The sequence below is a fragment of the Lygodium microphyllum genome, chromosome 11, assembly GCF_053477565.2.
Source record: "Lygodium microphyllum isolate KBCC chromosome 11, Lygodium_microphyllum_v1.1.10, whole genome shotgun sequence".
NCBI lineage: Eukaryota > Viridiplantae > Streptophyta > Polypodiopsida > Schizaeales > Lygodiaceae > Lygodium > Lygodium microphyllum.
In genome coordinates, this window is record NC_141145.1 from 80,428,161 (window position 1) to 80,448,509 (window position 20,349).

General features: G+C 38.7%; 1 protein-coding gene across 1 annotated transcript in view; it reads left to right on the forward strand.

Moving 5' to 3' along the window:
- The first annotated feature begins 306 nt into the window (after positions 1–306).
- The window catches only part of LOC148029013 (perakine reductase-like), a 30,311-nt gene continuing 10,268 nt past the window's right edge, over positions 307–20,349 (forward strand). Inside the window, exon 1 of the mRNA XM_087688517.1 lies at positions 307–501. Coding sequence (XP_087544643.1) covers positions 307–501 — 195 coding nt within the window. The remainder of the gene's footprint in view (positions 502–20,349) is intronic.

Below are 20,349 nucleotides of genomic sequence, written 5' to 3' on the forward strand. Positions count from 1 at the left end.
GCTATATGGAAGTTCAGGATGGAGAACTTCCTCATTGGCAAGGGCTATTAGGATTTGGTCCTCACAAATGTGGATGGTGAACCTAAGCTTCATGAAAAGGCTCAAAAATTCTTAAATAGCTTAGGGCTCATCATGCATCAACTAAAAGAGACTGAAGAGTGTTACATTGCTTTATGTATATCTAACAGACTGGCCATGTAGATAATGAATTGCAAATCACATGAGGATACTTGGAATATTTTGCTAAGATACTATTGCATGACTACTAGTGCACTTAAAATTCAATTAAAGCAGAAGTTTAATACAATGGACATGAAAGGACGATCCATTCAAGATTATGTGATCAACATAAAGCATATTGTAGATCAGTTAACTGTTGTAGGAGCTAAGGTAGATGATGATGATATGGTGGTTGTGATCTTGAATGGTTTAGGGCCAGAATATAAGTCCTTTGATACCTCAATTTTAGTCAAGGATGAAATGCTTGACTTTAATGAGCATGTATCCTTGCTTATCTATGAAGAAGTGAAGTTTTGTCACATGCCTACCTAACAATTCCCTGGCAGTATGTTTTAGTGGTCCATCGGGGAACTATCTTAGACGGCTTCGCCCGACACTCATGAGAATGCATAGGGTCTATCATCTAGGTTTCCCAGAGTGCACCTCGTAATGGAAGGTACTGACCATGCCCATGAGGATCAACATGCAAGCTTAGGGTCCTAATTTGACAACTAAGGTCTTGATGTATCAGCTAGCTCCATCAAAGGTGTCCCGCAAGGGCTTCTCATCCGACTGGAGTCATCATAGTTACCCTTGGTTCATGGAGTGCAACGATTTTTTCCAGCAACTGGTTAGGATTCAGGGAACCTTAACGGAGTTCTAGCACAATTGCCGCATCTTTCCCCTAAGATAATTTTTATCAAGGTTTTAAGACTTGTCCCTAGGTTAAGTCAATGCTCAGCTCTCTTGCTTGCAACTCTTTTTTCAGAATCTGCAAGATATTTTGCAAATTTGAAGTCCATTTTATCGTTATGAAAAAATTGGTGTTTTTTCCCTAAAAGAAAATATGAGCATTTATACCTATGGCAGGCAATTCATGCACTACCCTGCCCTAACCCGCGCTTAGTAGGATTTCAAATGCTTTTCCAATTCTGTTTAGACTTTAGAAATTTTATCGACAAATTCTTATCAATGTCCAACAAGTCCTATAGACCTCCAATATTTATTTAATTTCCTGATATTGATAGTTTCATGGTTGTCGAGTATTTCATAGTTGTTTTTGCTTCAACATTCTTGATATTTTAGGTAGGGTTTTCTCACTGACTCATATGTGGGTCAACTCATGATATTGATGCTCTTGCTAATATAATCATTAATATTAACATTGCATGTGTTTTCAACAAGAAAACAATTTCTATTTTATTCTACTCATATTCTATGGTTTAATCGAGGATGTCGACCATCTCTCGAACTTTCAACGTTATCTAAAAAGATCAATTTTCATTTAGTTATGTCCTAAGTGTAATATTGATTGTTTTTCTGAAAATTTTATTCTAGGCAATGCAAAAATCATAAGTGTAATTTTTCTTTCATCTTTCAGATATCGAATTGCATTACTACGCAGCTAATTTATGTGTCTCTAGTATATATTTTCCTATACAACTTTCTGTTGATTTAAAACATCGATTATTTCATGGTATTATCTAAATTATTTTCTATAAATTATTATAAAAATCATATGCATCTATTTAGCAAATGAAATAGAGATAGTTACTTTCAAGAGAAAATGAAATTATTATAAATCATTAGCAAAATGAAATAGAGATAGTTACTTTCAGAAGAAAATTATAAAGCATTCCCTTTCCTAGCACCATCTACATTTTTTCTATTATTATAATCATATGCATCATTAATAAAATAATAATAAATATCACAAAATAAACCATAATTAAGATATTTTCTTAATGGTAAGCATATAATCATTTTCCAAGTGCAAGATTCTTTTCACTAAATAGTTAATTATTATATTACTTAGGCTATTTTTCTAAGCGACAGTTCATATCCATTTTCTTAAAAATGCGTTTATAATCATTTAAAGTCAAATATAGCGATAAGCTTATAAAAAATTAATTTTTTTCCAAATCGACGAGATGTTACCTCTTTTAGATTTGCTATAACAGGAGTTTTGCCAATTCTTACCGCATCATTTTCTCCATCGGCCGCATTCTTTGCTTCCCTCGCTTCAAAAGTGTTTTTGAATTTCTGTGACCTCATGGAGCCATGGATGTCAAGAAATATTGGTGTGCTAGTTCAAGGAGAGTTGGTGGTTGTCCAAAAAATTTTGCTAGTGTTTTGCTTAGCAATATGGCTGTATGGGAGGAAGGCATAACAGGGGGTAGAGAAAATGGAAATGAGGTAGAAGAGGGGTGTTTTCCTCCTTTAAGGCTCAAGCTACAATGGAAAAGAGAAATAGATAATTTTTTCCATCATCAAGAGGTCTTCCTTCTTGCTTTCTTTGTGAAGGAGAGGGGGTATATTTATGGCCATGAGGGGGAGCATGCACTTGACCCATTCTTTTGGCTACTTGTCAAGAGCCAATTGAGCTTTATTAAAAATGTATTTTGATTGTCTACCTATTGGATGTGGTATGAGGATGATTTTAAAATGCTTTCTCTCCATCCAGGTGTCAAAAATGCCATGAGTTTTTACATTTTTTTTCAAAAAATCTTTTTTTTTCAAAATGACTTTATCTGGTGGTTTTTGGCCAAGTTACTTCACTTCTAGTCATGCAGCGTCAAAGATTGGTGAGAGATTGTTTGCTATGACTTATGTACACAACAAGGGCAAGCAACATGGAAAGTCTAATTATGTTTGGTATATAGATTATGATGCCTCAAACCACATGACACCACATGGCGAGTGGTTTGATGAGCTAAAAGTAGGTGATAATGGCTATGTATGTACTAGATATGATTCTCAACATGACATAGCACACATAGGGATTCTTCTCTTGTTTACATACCCGATGATAGAAAAAAGCACTTTCATGATGTATTGTATGTTCCATCAACCACTAAGAATCTGTAGTTTGTAGGTTAGATGGTTGAGCAGAACCTATAGGTACAATTTAATAGAGATGGCTACTTCATAGAGGAGTATGGTAAAGGAAGTAGATTAGTTGCTAAAGGCTAGAGACATGGCAAGATGTTTATACTAGATACAAACATCCCTGAATTGAATGTTTCTATGTTTACTCATGATGGGGCAAGTATCCAAGATATTGATACTTGGTATAAGTAGATTGGACATATAAATGTCCAACAACTGAAAAATATGCTACATGAGGAGCTTATTATAGGGCTACCAAGGTTTAAGTATGCTGATTTGGGAAATGTATACTTAACATGTCAATTTGAAAACAAGCCATGTTTCCATTTGCCAATAATACAAGGAATAGTAGTATATCTTTACAGCTTGTGCACTCAGATGTCTAGGGACGTGCGAATAATACATCACTTGTTGGTGGCTCTCGATACTGTGTGACATTTGTGGATGACTATAATAAGTATACATGGATATACATCTTAAATTATAAAGATGAGATGTTGAAAAACTTTATGTATTTTAAATCTCATGCTAAAAAAGACCTTAACTTTTATGTCTCATGCTTATAATCTGATGATAATGGAGAGTATGTCTCTCAAAGGAGTTTGACAAATACTTAGCAAAGCATGGGATTAGGAGGCAATTGACTTATTCCATAGTAGAATGGAGTTACTGAAATAAAGAACAGGGTAATTATGGAGGCAACCACGGCCATCTTAAATGAGAAGGATATGCCATTGCATTATTGGGTTGAAGTAGCACTTATGCCTGTCTATGTGATGAATAGAACACCTACTACATGAATACGTGAAAATAAACCTTATGAGAGAATGTGTGGCTGCAAGCTTGATATTTGATATTTGAAAGTATTTAGCAATATTGCATATGACCATATTCCTAATGATAAATGGAAGAAACTTGACCCTAAAGCAGTGAAGTGTGTTTTCATTGGATAGTTATAGGAAAGGAAGGCATATAAGTACATTGTTTTGATGACATGAGAGATATTGCTCAACCGTGATGTCATGTTTGATGAGTTAGCATCTTGGTATGGTGCCAAGCAAGCTGCAATATATGATGACAATTCACAAGGCCCATATGTCAAAAATGGACAACAAGGCACTATTTCTATCAGTGGACCTACTCAGGATGCATCTGATAGTGTAAGTCCTTGTATAGAAAGGCTCCACAACCATGGTGTTGAGATGTAGAGAGAGAAGATATGTAGAGATGCGAGAGGGAGAGAAGAGACACACTATGTATACTCCCAAGGACTATCTCATATTGATCACAATCTATATATATATAGGTGAAACCTAGTCTAGATAGGGTGAGCTATATATAGCTCCAACACCCCCACTCAAACCAAAGCCTCTAGTTGTGGATGAAAAAAACCTTGGAAAGCACAAGGGAAAAACTGGAGAGATGTAGAGAGAAGATATGTAGATATGCGAGAGGGAGTGAAGAGACACACCATGTACACTCCCTAAGACTATCTCATTTTGATAATAATCTACATATATATAGGTGATACCTAGTTTAGATAGGGCGAGCTATATATAGCTCCAACACCCCCACTCAAACAAAGGTCTTGAGCTGTGGATCAAAAAACCTTAGGGAGAATAAGGGAAAAAACCGAGCTCCTATATACAAATGTACAAACATGATCAAGAAGGATGGAGCCCCAAGAGAGACACTAAGGAAAAGGGGTTTCTACTGCAAAAAAAATCTATCTTGTAACATCAACAAGCTTTTGTTTCATTCTTTAGAGAACCAAAACAAAGAAAAAGAACAAATCTTCACGCAGCATCATAGTAGATATCTCCCACGGATTTGATAGAATCCACCATAATCTTCAACATCTTCATAGAATCCATCAATAGAACAAGAAATACAAAAGAATACACCATTTTTGAATGGAAATTAAATAATCCTATAGTATTCATCTTCATTATCTTCATAGTTCTCTTCTCTCAATCTCTCATAGAAAGATACATTATTTCGATAGAATTGAATATATCTGACTCTCTCTTCCTCTCTCAATCAATATTACATCATCTCCTCACTACAATGCTCAATAATCACTCTCAATAATCCTTCTTAGGTCGTGGATATCCCTTCCAAGAGGTATGGGAGGTATGAAAGGACACCAAAGCCACTACAGTGACTCTTCATAGCTCACTTTTGTCACTTCACTTCAGTCTTCTCTTCAGTCTTCAATAGCTGCTTCCTCCATTTGTTTTAGCTCTTTTGAACTTAGATTAATCATTTTCAAAAGTTAGAAAGCTTTTCCAAAGTACACCTTCATATCACAGAACACTTACAGAAGATCTACATAGGATTTACAAAATAGAAACAGAACAGGAATGGAGGCTCTACAAAAGGTATACAGAGGTTTAACAGAGAATATAAAAATCTCATAACTCATACTAAAATCATTCCAAACTATCAAAAACTATTCAATAAGCTTTCAAATTTCCTCAACCTTCATCAATCATTAGTCCATGCTTCATATAGAAGAAAAACAGAACAAAACAGAAGGTATCATAACCAATCAGAACCTTAACAAAACCTATCAGAACATCATAGAGCTTCATATTTCTACTAAGAATCATCATGAGATTCCAAAACATAATCAATATCATCTAAAAAATTCTCAAACACTTCCAAAACAACCAAATATAACTCAAAATCCATCAAAAATCAGCCAATCAGACCTCAAAAATAATAAAAATCAATCAAAATTTCAGTCTTTTTCCACTCTCAACATATCCCCACACTTGGAAAGGAAGTGTCCTCACAACCTAAGGAAAAGAAGGATATAAGTTTATTAAAGAGTTCAATTTAGTTTTTTGTCTTCAATCCACGACCCCAACTTTGTCACCTATATCTAAGAAAGAATACAACTAAAGGAAAACACCATTATCAAGTAACACATCTTATAAACAATAGAAATTCGTGAAAAATTTTTAAAGAATATGAGAGGTTCCTCAGCTTTGCATCTTAGGCTTTCCATCCACCATCACCATCAGTATCAATAATCGAAAAGAGAGCTCTCAAACAAGTCCATTATTCAACGAGCACGAACTCATCACATAAAAATTAATACATCACAAACATTGATCTACCCACCAGACAGAAGCAAAATTAATACATCTTAGGCCCGTTTTTTGCACCGAAAAATGCGGGCTGCATCCTCCTCAGCTCCCACTCTTGAGTTTGACTATTTAGGTCACTTATAAGTCATATAAGACCATTATTTCAGGTCCCACACAAACTTGTGGACTTTTGGCACTTCTCTTGATTTCCAACCAAATTTTCCTCTTGAACCAATGTGACTTAGCCTGCAAACTGTCAATTATCTTCAGTTGATCAAGTTGTGGGTTCCCATTGACTTAATTTTTGTCAATATACATGGTATAACTGAAAATTGTATAACAATTACAAAAGAACTTATGAAATTAAGTGATATCTAAGACGGATGTTGGGTAACAATGACTGAATTATGTATGAAAGTTTCTCATGTGAAACCTAATGAAGTTCTTCTGTAAACATAAGAACTCTATGTTCTATACCATGAACAGAAAACTCTTTGACATTCACCCCCTCCTAACCTGCACATCCTCCAGCATGTGCCATTTTACAAAATTGCAGATTAAGGAGGCTCTTCTTTTGACATATCTTCATCTTCATCCTCTAAGTCTTCTTCATCTTTCTTGTCTTCAAGTAGATGGCTCACATCTAAGTCATTAAGCTCATAAGTAGAAGACTCTCTTCTTTTGAAGAGCTTGATATGTTTACCGGCTATTGGTACCTTGACCATGGTCCCATCCATTTCAACCAAAGTATAAGTAGCATTATCATGTACTACTATCACCACATATGGCCCAAACCATCGCTTGGCTAACTTCCTATGAGCACTATATTGATTGTCTAGCCTGCTGTCATAGACAAGTACCAAATCATTCTCTTGTATAGCTCTTGGACGGAGTTGATGATGCTTGTCAAACCTCATCTTATTCTTCAATCTTGTTGCCTTCAGCCTTTCAATGGCTATCTTGACCTCTTCTGTCCTTCTTTCAATCTACCTTATGCGCAAAATCAACAGCTCTTCTCTATTTATGCCTTCATCCCAAGGCAAGATACTCCATGTGACAATAGACTCCTCAATAGGCATAATAGGTGGCTGCCCATATATTAGTTCAACCGACATATAACCTGTTACTACACTATGGGTAGTTCTATCAGCCCATAACGCGAATGGAAGCATTCTAGGCCATTCTCTCATCTTTCCTCTGCAAGATTTTGCCAATGCTTTGAGAATTGGTTGATGACCTCTTTCACTCTTACCATTGCCTTCAGGATTGTAGGCTGATGTAAGAGATAGCTTGATTCCCAATTGAGCAAAGAAATGGCGAGCCTCATTGGCATCCAATTCTCCTCTATCAGCAGTTACTTTGGCAACACAGCCATACCTGCAAAATACTTCTTCAAGTAAAAACCTACAAACAGCTTGAGTGGACTTTGTTGTCAAGGCTTTTCCTTCCATCTGATTTGTGAGATCTTCTCTAGCAAGTACTAGATATCTCATGTTCCAAATTCCTGTAGGCATAGTTACTAAATCAATAACCCATTTGTAATGAATGGATAAAGGAAAGGTAGGCTGAAGCCCATCTCTATGCTTCACCATAGAGTACATTTGACAAACATAACAAGACTCAACAAAATGCTCAATGTCTTTATACATGTTTTGCCACCAAAATTTCTCTTTTATTTTGGCAAAAGTGCCCCATATGCCTCTATGACCAGCCAATAGGCTTTCATGAAATTCTTGCATTACCTGTCTTTGAGTCTTCTTGTCTCCTAAGACACGAATAGACGCTCTTCCTTTCTTTTTCGCATGCCTCCAAAGGTAGCAATCTTTGAGAAAGAAGCTATAAGCTTTTCTCCTAATTCTCTTGAACTCTTCATTAGTCCAATCTTCCTTCTTTGTCATAGTGCTCAGAAATTGGCCAATTTTTAGCCAATCACCTGCATAATATTCTTCTTTAAAGTGCGAACAAACCATAACAAAACATTGAGCATGCTATCTTTCAGCTGCCCACCATCCTTCCATGGTTGTTTCTTCTTTCTTTGCTGCTGTAAATTTTGTGACAGCAGCTGAACCTATTGTACTTGCTGTAATTAATGATATACCTGCATTTTTTGACAACTGAACCATCATTAGGTACAGCTATACTTGCTATTTTCAGATCTGAACCTGCAATTACAGCATCATTTTTAGCAAATATAGACTCTGTTTCTTCCTCATCCATCATTTCTTCTTCATCCTTATATCTGGCACATGAAAGCATGTCTACAACAGGATTATCTCTTCCTGCAATATGTTTCAAATCAAGATTTAAGGATTTAATATAGGCTATCCATCTTAGCATAGCTGTGTCGGGAGTGGAGCAATTGGCAATCATGCCCAAGAGTGGAAGACAATCTATTTCAACTATTACATGTGCACCCATGAAGTACTCCCGGTCACATTTCAATGCAGTTACAACTCCCCAAAGTTCTCTTTTAATTTGAGCATACTTTCTTTGACGTTCATTAAGAACCTTCCCTCCAAAGCTAATTGCATATCTGTTGCCCTCAAGATCATCTTGACCAACTGCCCATCCTATCCCAATAGGACTTGTGTCCACTGTGAGTATGATAGGCTGTCCATTAGAGTAATTAGCCCTCTTTAAGGTGGGGGAAAAAATCAGCAATTTCTTCAATTTTCGAATAGCTTGAGTATGCTCTTTTTCCCATATAAACCTTTGGCCTTTTCTTAGCAGTTGATAAAGATTTTCAGCAACATGAGCGAAATGTGGGATCCAAATAAGATAGAAAACACATGCTCCAAGAAATCTTCTCACCTCCGAAACATTTATGCATATTTCCCGCATTTTGCTGATAGCATCAATCTTGGTTGGAGAAGGCTTTTGGCCATATGGACCACACATATTTCCTACCACAAGAACTTCTTCGACTCCAAAATAGATTTAGCACCTGAAAGAGTAAGATAGACTTCTTCCAATTTAGACAAGATTTGAGCACAATCATTAATATGATCGGAAACAAACTTGTAGCATCCAAGCTCATTGAGTTCTTCATTCTTCTCATGAATTTCACATCCTTTGATTGGTACATCATCAAGGAAAGGAAGAGTTAGTTGGGGAATATAATCTCTCAATACTTTATGCATGGCATACATCATGTGAGCTACTGAATTTATAGCTCCTTGAGGTAGAGTACACATGCGGACTAAACCAAGAGGCGTCTTCATTGTGGTAATGTCTCGGCTCTCCAAAGAAAGCTGAAATTAGTCATAACCCGAATATAAATCACCCATGGAATAAATTGCTCTACCTGCAAAAGCCTCAGCAAATTCATCAACAATTGGCCCCGAACCAACATTTCTGATAGTGACTTTATTGACAGGCTATAAATCTTGAATGAATCGCAAAGATCCATTCTTTTTAGGCACAGTAAACCATCGGTTGGAATACAGAGCTGAAGATGGCTCCAATATTTGCATCTTTATCTTTTCATTTAAAAGCTCTAGTAACTTAGGCAAATGAGCCCTTGGTACCGGAATTGGTTTAAGATTCCAAGAAATGTGTGGGACCATGAAAATCACCATCGGTGCCACAACACTTGGATCCACACAGCCAATTTCATGTGGCTGAAATGAAAAAACTTTTCCATGTTTCTTTAATATCTGCATGAAGATTTGCTTTTCAGTTGGCAAGAGAAAAGAGTCTTCACCAATTTTTAGCTCTTGTAAACTTTCAGTTGTAAATTGGTGACCAATATCTTTGGGATCACGAACGCTTGGCTGTTTGGATGCCCTTTCTCCCAGTCCTTCACTTTCAGGAGGTAGTGGAGTAGCCACCGGCTTGACCTTCTTGTCAATTGTCTTGTACTTTGTTTCTACTCTTACCTCATCCTTGTATGGCTGTCCTAAAGCTTCTTGATCTGCAAATTCTTGAATTATGTCATAAATATCCAATGTGCATACCTGTATGGACTGATTTCCAGCTGGATTTTCTGCATGAATAGCTGCATGTATTTCAGCTAATGTATCATTATAAATCAGCCCATCAAATAGCCCTGAAATTTCTTCATTTTCAGCCAAAACATTAATTTCCTTCAGCTCTCGTTCCACATGACATAAATGCTTTCTTTTAGCCCTATTCATGGCTGAAAACTGTTTATAACAGCCCACACTGTTGGCCATAAAAACCTACAAGTCAGCTTTTCGCATAGCCCCCTTTACATGTGGAGGCAAATTTTTATGATACGAAGCACCGTCATAGCCTCCACTTACAATAGCGCTACTCGAAATCCATTAAATTCTCAGGCATTAGGAGGTACAGGATGATCTCTCAATCGATCTCTATTCCGGTGATGATTTACACATACAGTCAAAAATTGGATAGCTTTGTCATTATCCTTACTTCTTATCTGAGCATATGATGAACCATCATCAAGGGCCTTTGTCTCCAAATGAGACTCAGAAATAAAAGGTTGACCAAGAATGATAGGATAGCTGCAGGAATCTTGAACAAAGAAATGAAATTCATATTTTACATTACCAATAGTAACTTGTACATAAGGACATGCCGCATAAAGATCGCCAGAGGAGCTATTGGCTGCCTTCATGCGCCATCCTGGGTCCACATCTATGGCCCATCCGCCATTCTCATAGAGACTTCTTGACATGATGTTGATTTCCGAGCCATAGTCTATAAGGGCAATGCATGGAGTCTCTCTTTCTCCAATCTTGACAACGGTTTCGGTGGTCTCCCTTGCCCAATGGGTACGGGAGTAGTGACTACTAGGAATAAAATGAGCATCATTCTCTTCTTGCATGTTGTGAAGACGAGCTTCTTTCTTATGCATGGGTTACTCTTTGGATTGAGAAGAACCCACCATAATATTCTCTGCAATAACTTCTTCAATTTGTGCTTCATAGATGTCTTCATCTTTGGCTTCTATGGCTGCAACCAATTCTTTGATTACCTCCAATCGAATCCCTTGAGTTTTCAGCTTCTCTTCATCCTGCAAATACACATGAAGTGCTTGCAAAAAAACATATGCAGATTCTTTAGTTTCCTCACCAACATATTTTCTTTCCCATTTAATTACATCAATTATTACATCGTGAAATCCTCGTTTTGCAATTTCGAGAATTTCACCTAATGTAAATTCAAATTTTCTTCCAAGAATCCTTTCTTCTAGGATTCGCTTGAGATCCATCGCAGCCTCTATGTCAGACTGTAGCTTATAGTCGGGATGTTTGTCTTTTCTCTTTCCTTCTGTCTTCTTTGCTTATGGGGCATTTCCCATATCAAGCTCTTGCGTCGGTGGATTCTCAGCAGCCTTCTGATGATCCGGTTTACTTCTTGTCACACGTTTAGTTGGCCCCGAAGAGGAGGGACCGGCAACATCTTCATCTCTTCTTCTCTTTTCTTCTATCATAGCTTCATGATTATTAATTTCAGCCAACCAAGAGAAAGCTAAAAATGAATCAATTGGCTTGGACCATCCGGTTCTTCCTCGGATGCATTGACTGGCAGTAGTTAAATCATCTTTGGTTGCCTTGCCTTGCTCCATGCGATCTAAGGCCTGCATCCACACTTTAGATTTTGCATCAGTTTTACATGCTTTAACAGTTTCATTAGTTGGCTCAATTTGCAGCCCATAGGTAGCTGCATCAACTGCTGCATAGGCTGCTCTTGCTACCAAATCCTCCAGTCTTTTCTTCATGCCACCGTTACCGAAATTTGGCTCAAGAGGAAGCCCGGTTTCGGTTGCATGAATTTTACCATCCTTCCAAAAGACTAATTTTTGCACTTTAGCTTCACAGAATGCACTGCACTCCCTCTTATCATGCTGTAGGCTATCACACCAGATACAACGTCTTTTGAAGCCTTCTCGTACGGGTCTTTGGACAGTTTTCCATCCTCTTGCTCCCACTTTCACATCAAGCCTTTCCACATTGGAATTAATCTCCGTTAGATTAAGGTGGAGATCCCGCATGCTCTTGATCAGCTCGTCCATGACATCCTTCTTTGGAGGTGGAACAGCAGGATTTCTTGGTTGCTCGGCCATAGAGACAAGAGGTCGAGATACAGGAACCGGCTCCTTCATGGATTCAGTTGGTGAAGAGGTAGATCCCCACCTTAGGCATATCTGCTCTCTTCGAGCAATCATATTAACTGCTTTAGTGACATTAATGCAAGTAGTCTTCAATCCTCTCAGAGTCAAGATCTTCAAGCCGATCAGTTAGCTTCTCTTGAAGAAAAGGATCCGCAACCTTTAGAAATAATTCAATCTTCTGGCTTTCCATACCCTGCTGATTGTTAGGATCTAGTTGAGCAAATTTGATTTCAAATTCGTGGAGCGGTGGCGGTTAGACCCTTATTGGGCCTTTCAACCCATTCAGTGAAGACTTTCTTCACCATGAGGCCAGAATCTTCAAGAAAAAAAACTTCTCAAAGAGCCTTCTTGAATGTAGACCATCCCGCATCTTTTTGAAAAAGACCATGAATCTGGTCCTGGAGGCCATGCACGGCCAAACGGGCAAAGTATCGGCTCCAAGCATGATGAGGAACTCCAAAGAAGACCATCTTGTCAGTATAGAGGCATATAAAAGAGGACACATTTTTCCCATTAAATTGCTTGAGCTCCTGCCCAACTGCTTCCAAAGCCTTAATGGCAGCAGCATCATTCTGCTCTTCATCATGTCTCCACTGTTGTTGCAGTTGCAACTACTGCTGAAATTGCAATTGTTGTTGTTGGCTTTCTTGCATCATACGAAGCAACTGCTGCAAGGCACATCCTCCCGAACTTGATGATTCTCCCATTGTACTTTCTCTTCTGCGGCTGACCTTCACGTCGGCTTCACCACTGTCGTCGTGTTGGGGGCTGAAGGTCTTCCACTGGGGTTTAGAGCAGAAGAGGAGTGTGGGATTCAAGGTTAAGAGAAGGATAAAAGATTGGGGTTTGATAAGATTTGGGTTTTTGAGATGACTTAGTTGAAGAAGAAGATCTCAAGCTTTGTTTTTTATTTAGCATACATGAATGGAATGAAAGACTTTTTCTTGATCACATCAAATGCATATACGGTTAATAAGCCAATACATTTAGGGATAATCTCAGATTTAATCCAAATTCATATTCCAAATGTAAGCTCAAACGGTTTCTATTTCATGAACATGAATGGATAACAACTCCAAGATACAAGTATTTTGATGGTAGATTCAATTACATCCAAGACATAGATCAAAAACTCATGAAATGCATTGACAAAGCATAAATTTTACTTCAGTCCTGTTTTAAAACAGTAATTTTCAGCCCATAATCAAGCTCCAAAAGTGCACATAATCCCAAGAATAAGCTTCTCTAATCATTCACAAATGAAGCCCTGATGTTAAGAGGTCAATTCCTTCTCTTACAACCACATAGATCTCTTATTTACTCATCAAAATGGAGAAGAACAGTGGGCTGCCTTGTTTATGACTAGTTTCTTCAGTCCATAACAACCCATACACCTTCAAAATCCTCCCCTTTGCTTGCCCCAAAGTCACTCAAGTACTTGGGTACAAGACGGGCTTCATTAGACCATGAATATGGTAAAAGAATGAAAGAAGATGTACATAAAAGCAGGCTGAATACTTTTTCTCAGGTTTTTCCCTTTTATGGACTATCATACCACTCATTTTCATCATACCAAATGGACGGGCAAGAAGAGCTCTCACCTTCCTTGTTTGTATCTCCTTCTTCAGCTTCAGTTTGCCTTGAGTTTGCATGCTTTAGAGCATGCACCATAGCTCACAGATCATCCTCCATCTGCCACAGGTATGCAGGCCCATTTTTTGCGCTGAAAAATGCGGGCTGCATCCTCCTCAGCTCCCACTCTTCAGTTTGACCATTTAGGTCACTTATAAGTCATATAAGACCATTATTTCAGGTCCCACACAAACCTAGTGGACTTTTGGCACTCCTCTTGATTTCCAACCAAATTTTCCTCTTGAACCAATGTGACTTAGCCTACAAACTGTCAATTACCTTCAATTGATCAAGTTGTGGGTTCCCATAGACTTAATTTTTGTCAATATACATGGTATAATTGAAAATTGTATGAAAATTACAAAAGAACTTATGAAATTAAGTGATATCTAAGACGGATGTTGGGTAACAATGACTGAATTATGTATGAAAGTTTCTCATGTGAAACCTAATGAAGTTCTTTTGTAAACATAAGAACTCTATGTTTTATACCATGAACAGAAAACTCTTTGACACCGGTTTGATTCTGCTTTGGTCTACCAACCTGATAAGCCAATGTGTAGGTTGCATTCCTTGCAAGCCTAGATCCTTCATTGTCACATCCGCCATTATGTTTACTGATCAGCCTCCATCAATCAATGCATATAAAATAAAGCACCCTTCAATCCATACTCCAATCTCCGGGTTCTAGGATCCATTATGTTTACTGATGAGCCTCCATCAATCAATGCATATAAAATAAAGCACCCTTCAATCCATACGCCAATCTCTAGGTTCTAGGATCCAAGAAGGTGTTAGCCACATCTACTTCCTTCACACGTTTTGAGGCTCTGTTGGACTTTTCTCTTATTGAGGGAGAAATCCTTAGGCCGCGTCTTCTTGTCAATATGCTTTAAGATCTTTTTCGGTAAGTAAGAGACAACATCAACAACTATCTGAATGTTAGGTTTGTTTTATGGGTTTCTAGGTCTTTGACCAAATCATACTCTTTGATAGGATCCACAAACTTTTCTAATCGATTGGAAAATGGGGCCACACCCACTTTTATCTTCCCTTTTTCCTCTAGGAGTGGCAACATCTCCGCTTTTTCTTCATGAGGAGATACTTCTACATCCTCTGTTTTCTAGACCACTGCTCCTATCTTTGCTCTGTAGTGCTTGTTGAGATATCGAGCTCCACTCGTGATATGCCAGGGTGACCGTTGTGCATTTATGTCACCGACTTGTTAGCTGCAGATGTGGTTGGTACATCGCTCCTGAATAATAGCTAGATGACATCTATCCTTATCTACTCTAGTTCGTGGCTCAGTTAGTATGCCACCTTAGTTAGTTGAGTTTGGTTTGAGACCCATACATAGGGTTCTTCTATTTCTTTATACTTGTGTTCTTTTTGGCTTACACACAACTAAGAAGAGGAAAAACTGTTTTCAGCCTCCACTTGTGTGTGCATTCCCCCATAGTGCAAGCAAGAAAGCTACAAGTGAGACTCCTTCCTTCTCTCCCACAATCTTGACATGGTATCAAAGCCTGGTTCGTGGTAAGGAGCTCAAGAAAGTAAACCAAGTTCGTGGTAATTTGGTAAGAGGACCAATGTTGCTTTCATTTTTCGAGTTTGGGAGTAAGTCTCTGCAGGTAGCACAGCTGGAAAGTGCAAGAGTACATTGTCTAAGATTGAGATGCCTTTCGCGGTGTAGCAACAGGGCAGTATATGCTGCGGGCGGAGGCTTTAGCCCTTGGTTGCCCTGTTTTTTTTATTCGAGGCCATTTCAGGGCCCATTTTGGAGGCGGAAGTTTTCCGCATACACTCAGGAAAAGGCCCTGTCTTTTGCTGTGCGACCACTGTTCTACAGGTCAATGAAAAGTTACCGTAGAAATTGCATTGTATGCCTGTGCGCAGAAACATTGGGAGTTACAGAATCATCCTTGTTGCCTGTTGATGCAAAATCGTCACTAGGAAGTGACTGTGTGGTCAAATACCACTTTCGTCAGTTTTGCAGATTTGCCCTTGTGAGACTGAAGCTGTGTTTTTTGCAGTGACAGAATTTTTTGCAGTGTTCTGTAATGGCGTCTGATTCTCTTTCACAGATTGTCATTGAAAATCTTGACAAGAACAACTTCCAAGCATGGAAGTTTAGAATGACGATATTCCTTATGGGAAAAGGATATTGGGAATTCGTTGCAGGAACTGAAGAAGAACCAGTTCTTCTTGATGTTCCCAATCAACAGCAAATGCAGGCATTTAAAGGATGGCATGAGAGAGCCAGAAAAGTTATGTATTGGCTGTCTATCAGTATTTCAGACTCTATGATTGTGCATATTCAGGATGCAAGTACGCCAAAGGAGGCATGGGATACTCTGTCAAAAATATATAGCACAAATACGCAAGCCAGGAAAATGCAGCTCAAGCAAGAGTTGCACAATGTGCAAAGAGAAAGTATGAGCATCAATGACTACCATATGAAGGTGAAGAATATTGCAGATGCACTTGCTTCCATTGGGTCGCCAGTGGAAGATGATGATTTAGTTTCTGTGACCTTGAATAGTCTAGGAAAGGATTATGCACAGTTCCGAACATCCATTTCCGTTCGTGAAAGATTTCCTGATTTTGAGGAGTTGATTGCTTTTCTAATTTCTGAGGAGCAGAGAAATGGTGGTGCATCTTCTTCAGGAGGAACTTCAAAAGAAGTTGTCTTCTACTCAAATGCTGGAAGAGGTAGAGGCAGAGGTAGAGGAGGCCGATCTGGAGGTCGTGGTAGAAATCAGAATATGCAGCAAACTCAAGAAAACCATTCCTATGGAGGAGGACGTGGTAACTCTAGAGGCAGGGGGAGCCAAAGAGGTCGTGGTGGATGGCAAAGAGGCCAAAATGCAAACATCAATGTTAAATGCTACTACTGTGGTAAAATGGGTCATATGGCTAAAGACTGCTATAAAAAACAGAATGACATCATGAATGAAAAATCGCAACAAGGGAATTATGCATCTTCTAGTAGACAGGGTGATGACAGAAATGAGCATTTGTTTATGGTGCAGCACATAACCAATTCTGTGACAAGTGCAGAAGAAAGCAACGATGTGTGGTATGTTGACTCAGGTGCATCAAACCACATGACAGGTCATGCAGAATGGATGCAGGATGCAAGGAAAATGGAAAAACCAGGATTTGTGGAGACTGGTGATGATACTACACATCCTATTGTGCAGATTGGAAAAATTCATTTGTCTATGCAGGATGGAAAAAATAAGTACCCGTCGAACGTATTTCATGTCCTGAATATCACCAAGAACCTGGTTTCTGTTGGTCAAATGGTTGAGTAGAGCTTGCAGGTCAGATTTAATCCTCATGGATGCTTTGTTGAGGATATGAAAAATAAAGTTCGCTTGATAGCAAAAGGAAAGAAGAAGGGCAGAATGTTTACGTTGGATGCAAACATGCCTAAATTGAGTATAGCAATGTTTGCACATGGGACCGGTGTAGTTGCAGATATTGATATCTGGCATAAACACATTGGTCATGTTAATTTACAACGACTTAAATCAATGCAAGCCCAAAATATTGTTGCAGGATTGCCTAAATTCAAGGTAGCAGAAATGCATAAGGTATGTGAAGCCTGTCAATTTGGAAAACAGGCAAGCAAACCATTTCCTAGACATGTTCAAGAAAGTAAGAAGCCATTAGAATTAATCCATTCTAATGTGTGGACTACTAAAGCTGCATCTATTGGAGGCTGTCATTATTTTGTCACTTTTATTAATGACTATAGCAGAAAATTTTGGGTGTATTTTATGAAAAAGAAAAGTGAAGTGTTTGGGCATTTCAAAACTCTTAAAGCTATGGTTGAAAAAGAAACAGGCCTGCAAATAAAATGCCTAAGGTCAGATGGAGGAGGAGAGTACCTCTAAAATGAGTTTGCAAGGTTCCTGCAAGAGCATGGCATAAAGCAGCAATATTCATGCAATCATACCCCACAACAAAATGAAATGCAGAAAGAAAAAACAGGCATATTGGAGAGGTATCTCGTGCCATGCTCAATGAAAAAGACTTGCCTGATTTTTACTAGGCTGAGGCAGTTGCTACAGCAGTCTACATAATGAACAGGACTCCCACTACAGCAATACATGGCATGACTCCAGAGGAGAGGTATACTGGTAGGAAACCAGATATTTCTCATTTGAAAATTTTTGGTTGCATTGCCTATGTTCATGTGCCAAATGAGTTGAGATCCAAGTTGGATCCAATAGCTGAGAAGTGCATCTTTATTGGTTACTCTCTGCACAGAAAGGATATAGATGCTATAATCCTTCTACTCGTAAGTTTGGAGTGAGCACAGATGTTTTTTTTTATGAGATGAGTAGCTGGTATAAACTAGTAAATGTGATTGATAATGTAGATGCACAAAATGGTAATGCTACACAAAATTCACAGCAGAAGTCACAAGATATTAGTGGACCTGGAGTGTCCTCTAGCAATGGTTCACATTCTTCGCCATGGACAGGCAGATTGAGATCAGGAGAATCTTCTCAAAACAATGCAGATAGTGGTATGAAAGTTTCACGAAAAGGAAAAGAAAAGGTAGATCATCCCATGTTTGATGTGAATGCAGGTCACTCTTATGTGGATGGTGAATCTAGTGGCTCAGAACAAAGCATTGATGATGAGTTGGGTATTTCTTCTATTGTTACACCTAGAGTAAGGAAGAATAGGGATGTTTTGAGAGCGCCTGGGAGTGAATCTACTTTGCGCAGGTCTACCAGAGCTAGGTATCATGTTGATAGGCTGAAATATGATGGATTTACAGCCATTCACTATGCCTATATGTTCAAAGTGATACAGGAACCAGAACCCACTTCTTTTGAGCAAGCCATGGGAAAAGAAAAATGAAAGAAAGCCAGGGATGAAGAAATGGATGCCTTGGAGGCAAATGCTACATGGGAATTGGTACCTTTGCCTAAAGATAAGAATGCAATTGGTTGTAAGTGGGTTTATAAGGTGAAGCACAATGCAGATGGTTCTGTGAACAGATACAAGGCAAGATTAGTAGTCAAGGGGTATGCACAAACGTATGGCATTGATTATAAAGAAACATTCAGTCCGGTTGCAAGGATGGCAACTGTAAGAGCAGTCGTTGCTATGGCTGCATCAAAGGGATGGTCTTTACATCAGATGGATATAAAGAATGCCTTCTTGCATGGTGATTTACAAGAAAAGGTCTATATGGAGCAGCCACCAAGTTATGTGCATGCTGTTCATCCTGAGTTTGTTTGCAGATTGAAGAAAGCCTTGTATGGCTTGAAGCAAGCACCTAGAGCATGGTCTGACAAGATATGACAGTATCTTGTCACTATTGGCTTTCAGATTTCCAAGGCAGATTTCTCACTTTATGTGAGAAAAACAGAGAAAGGTATTATGCTGCTTGTCATTTATGTTGATGATTTGATTATCACAGGTGATAGTGATGAAGATATCCTTCATGTGAAAATGCTATTGAAGCAGAAGTTTGAGATGAAGGATTTGGGAGAGCTGCGTTATTTCTTGGGAATTGAGGTGACTAGATCACCAAGTGGGATACGGCTCTTGTAGAGGCAGTATGGATTGGACATGCTGTCCAAATATGGGATGACAGGCTATAAGCCTATTTCAATTCCTTTGGAGCAGAATGTGAAGCTGAGCGCAGATGCAGGTGAGCTTCTCGAAGACCCTACTATGTACAGATGCATAGTAGGAAGTTTGATTTATATGACTATTACCAGGCCAGATTTGAGCTATGTTGTTGGATTGGTAAGTCAGTTTATGCAGGCTCCAAGGAAACCGCATTTGGATGCGGCTAGATGCATACTCAGGTATGTGAAGTCCACATTGCAGTATGGACTATTTTATGAGACTAGGGTTCAAATATAGTTGCATGGATACACTGATGCTGATTGGGCTGGTAATATTTCTGATAGACGATCTACCAATGGATATGTGTTCTCTTTTGGGAGTGCTGCAATCACTTGGAGCAGCAAGAAACAACCTATAGTTGCCTTGTCGAGCACAGAGGCTGAGTACAGGGGTGCAACAATGGCTGCATGTGAGGTAGCTTGGTTGCATAAGCTACTTTATGATATGCATCAGCCTACAGATGGGCCAGTTGTCATTTATTGTGACAACATGAGCACTATACACTTGGAAAATAACCCAGTTTATCATGCTAGAACAAAGCACATTGAGGTGCATTATCACTATGTGCGGGAGAGGGTTTTACTAGGTCTTATTGATCTAGTTTATGTCAGCACATAGGATCAGGTAGCTGACATATTTACGAAGGCATTGGGCGCAGAGAAGCTGCACAAGTTCAAAGACCTGCTTGGTGTGCATGAATTGGGATTGAGCTCGAGGGGGAGTGTTGAGATATCGAGCTCCACTCGTGATATG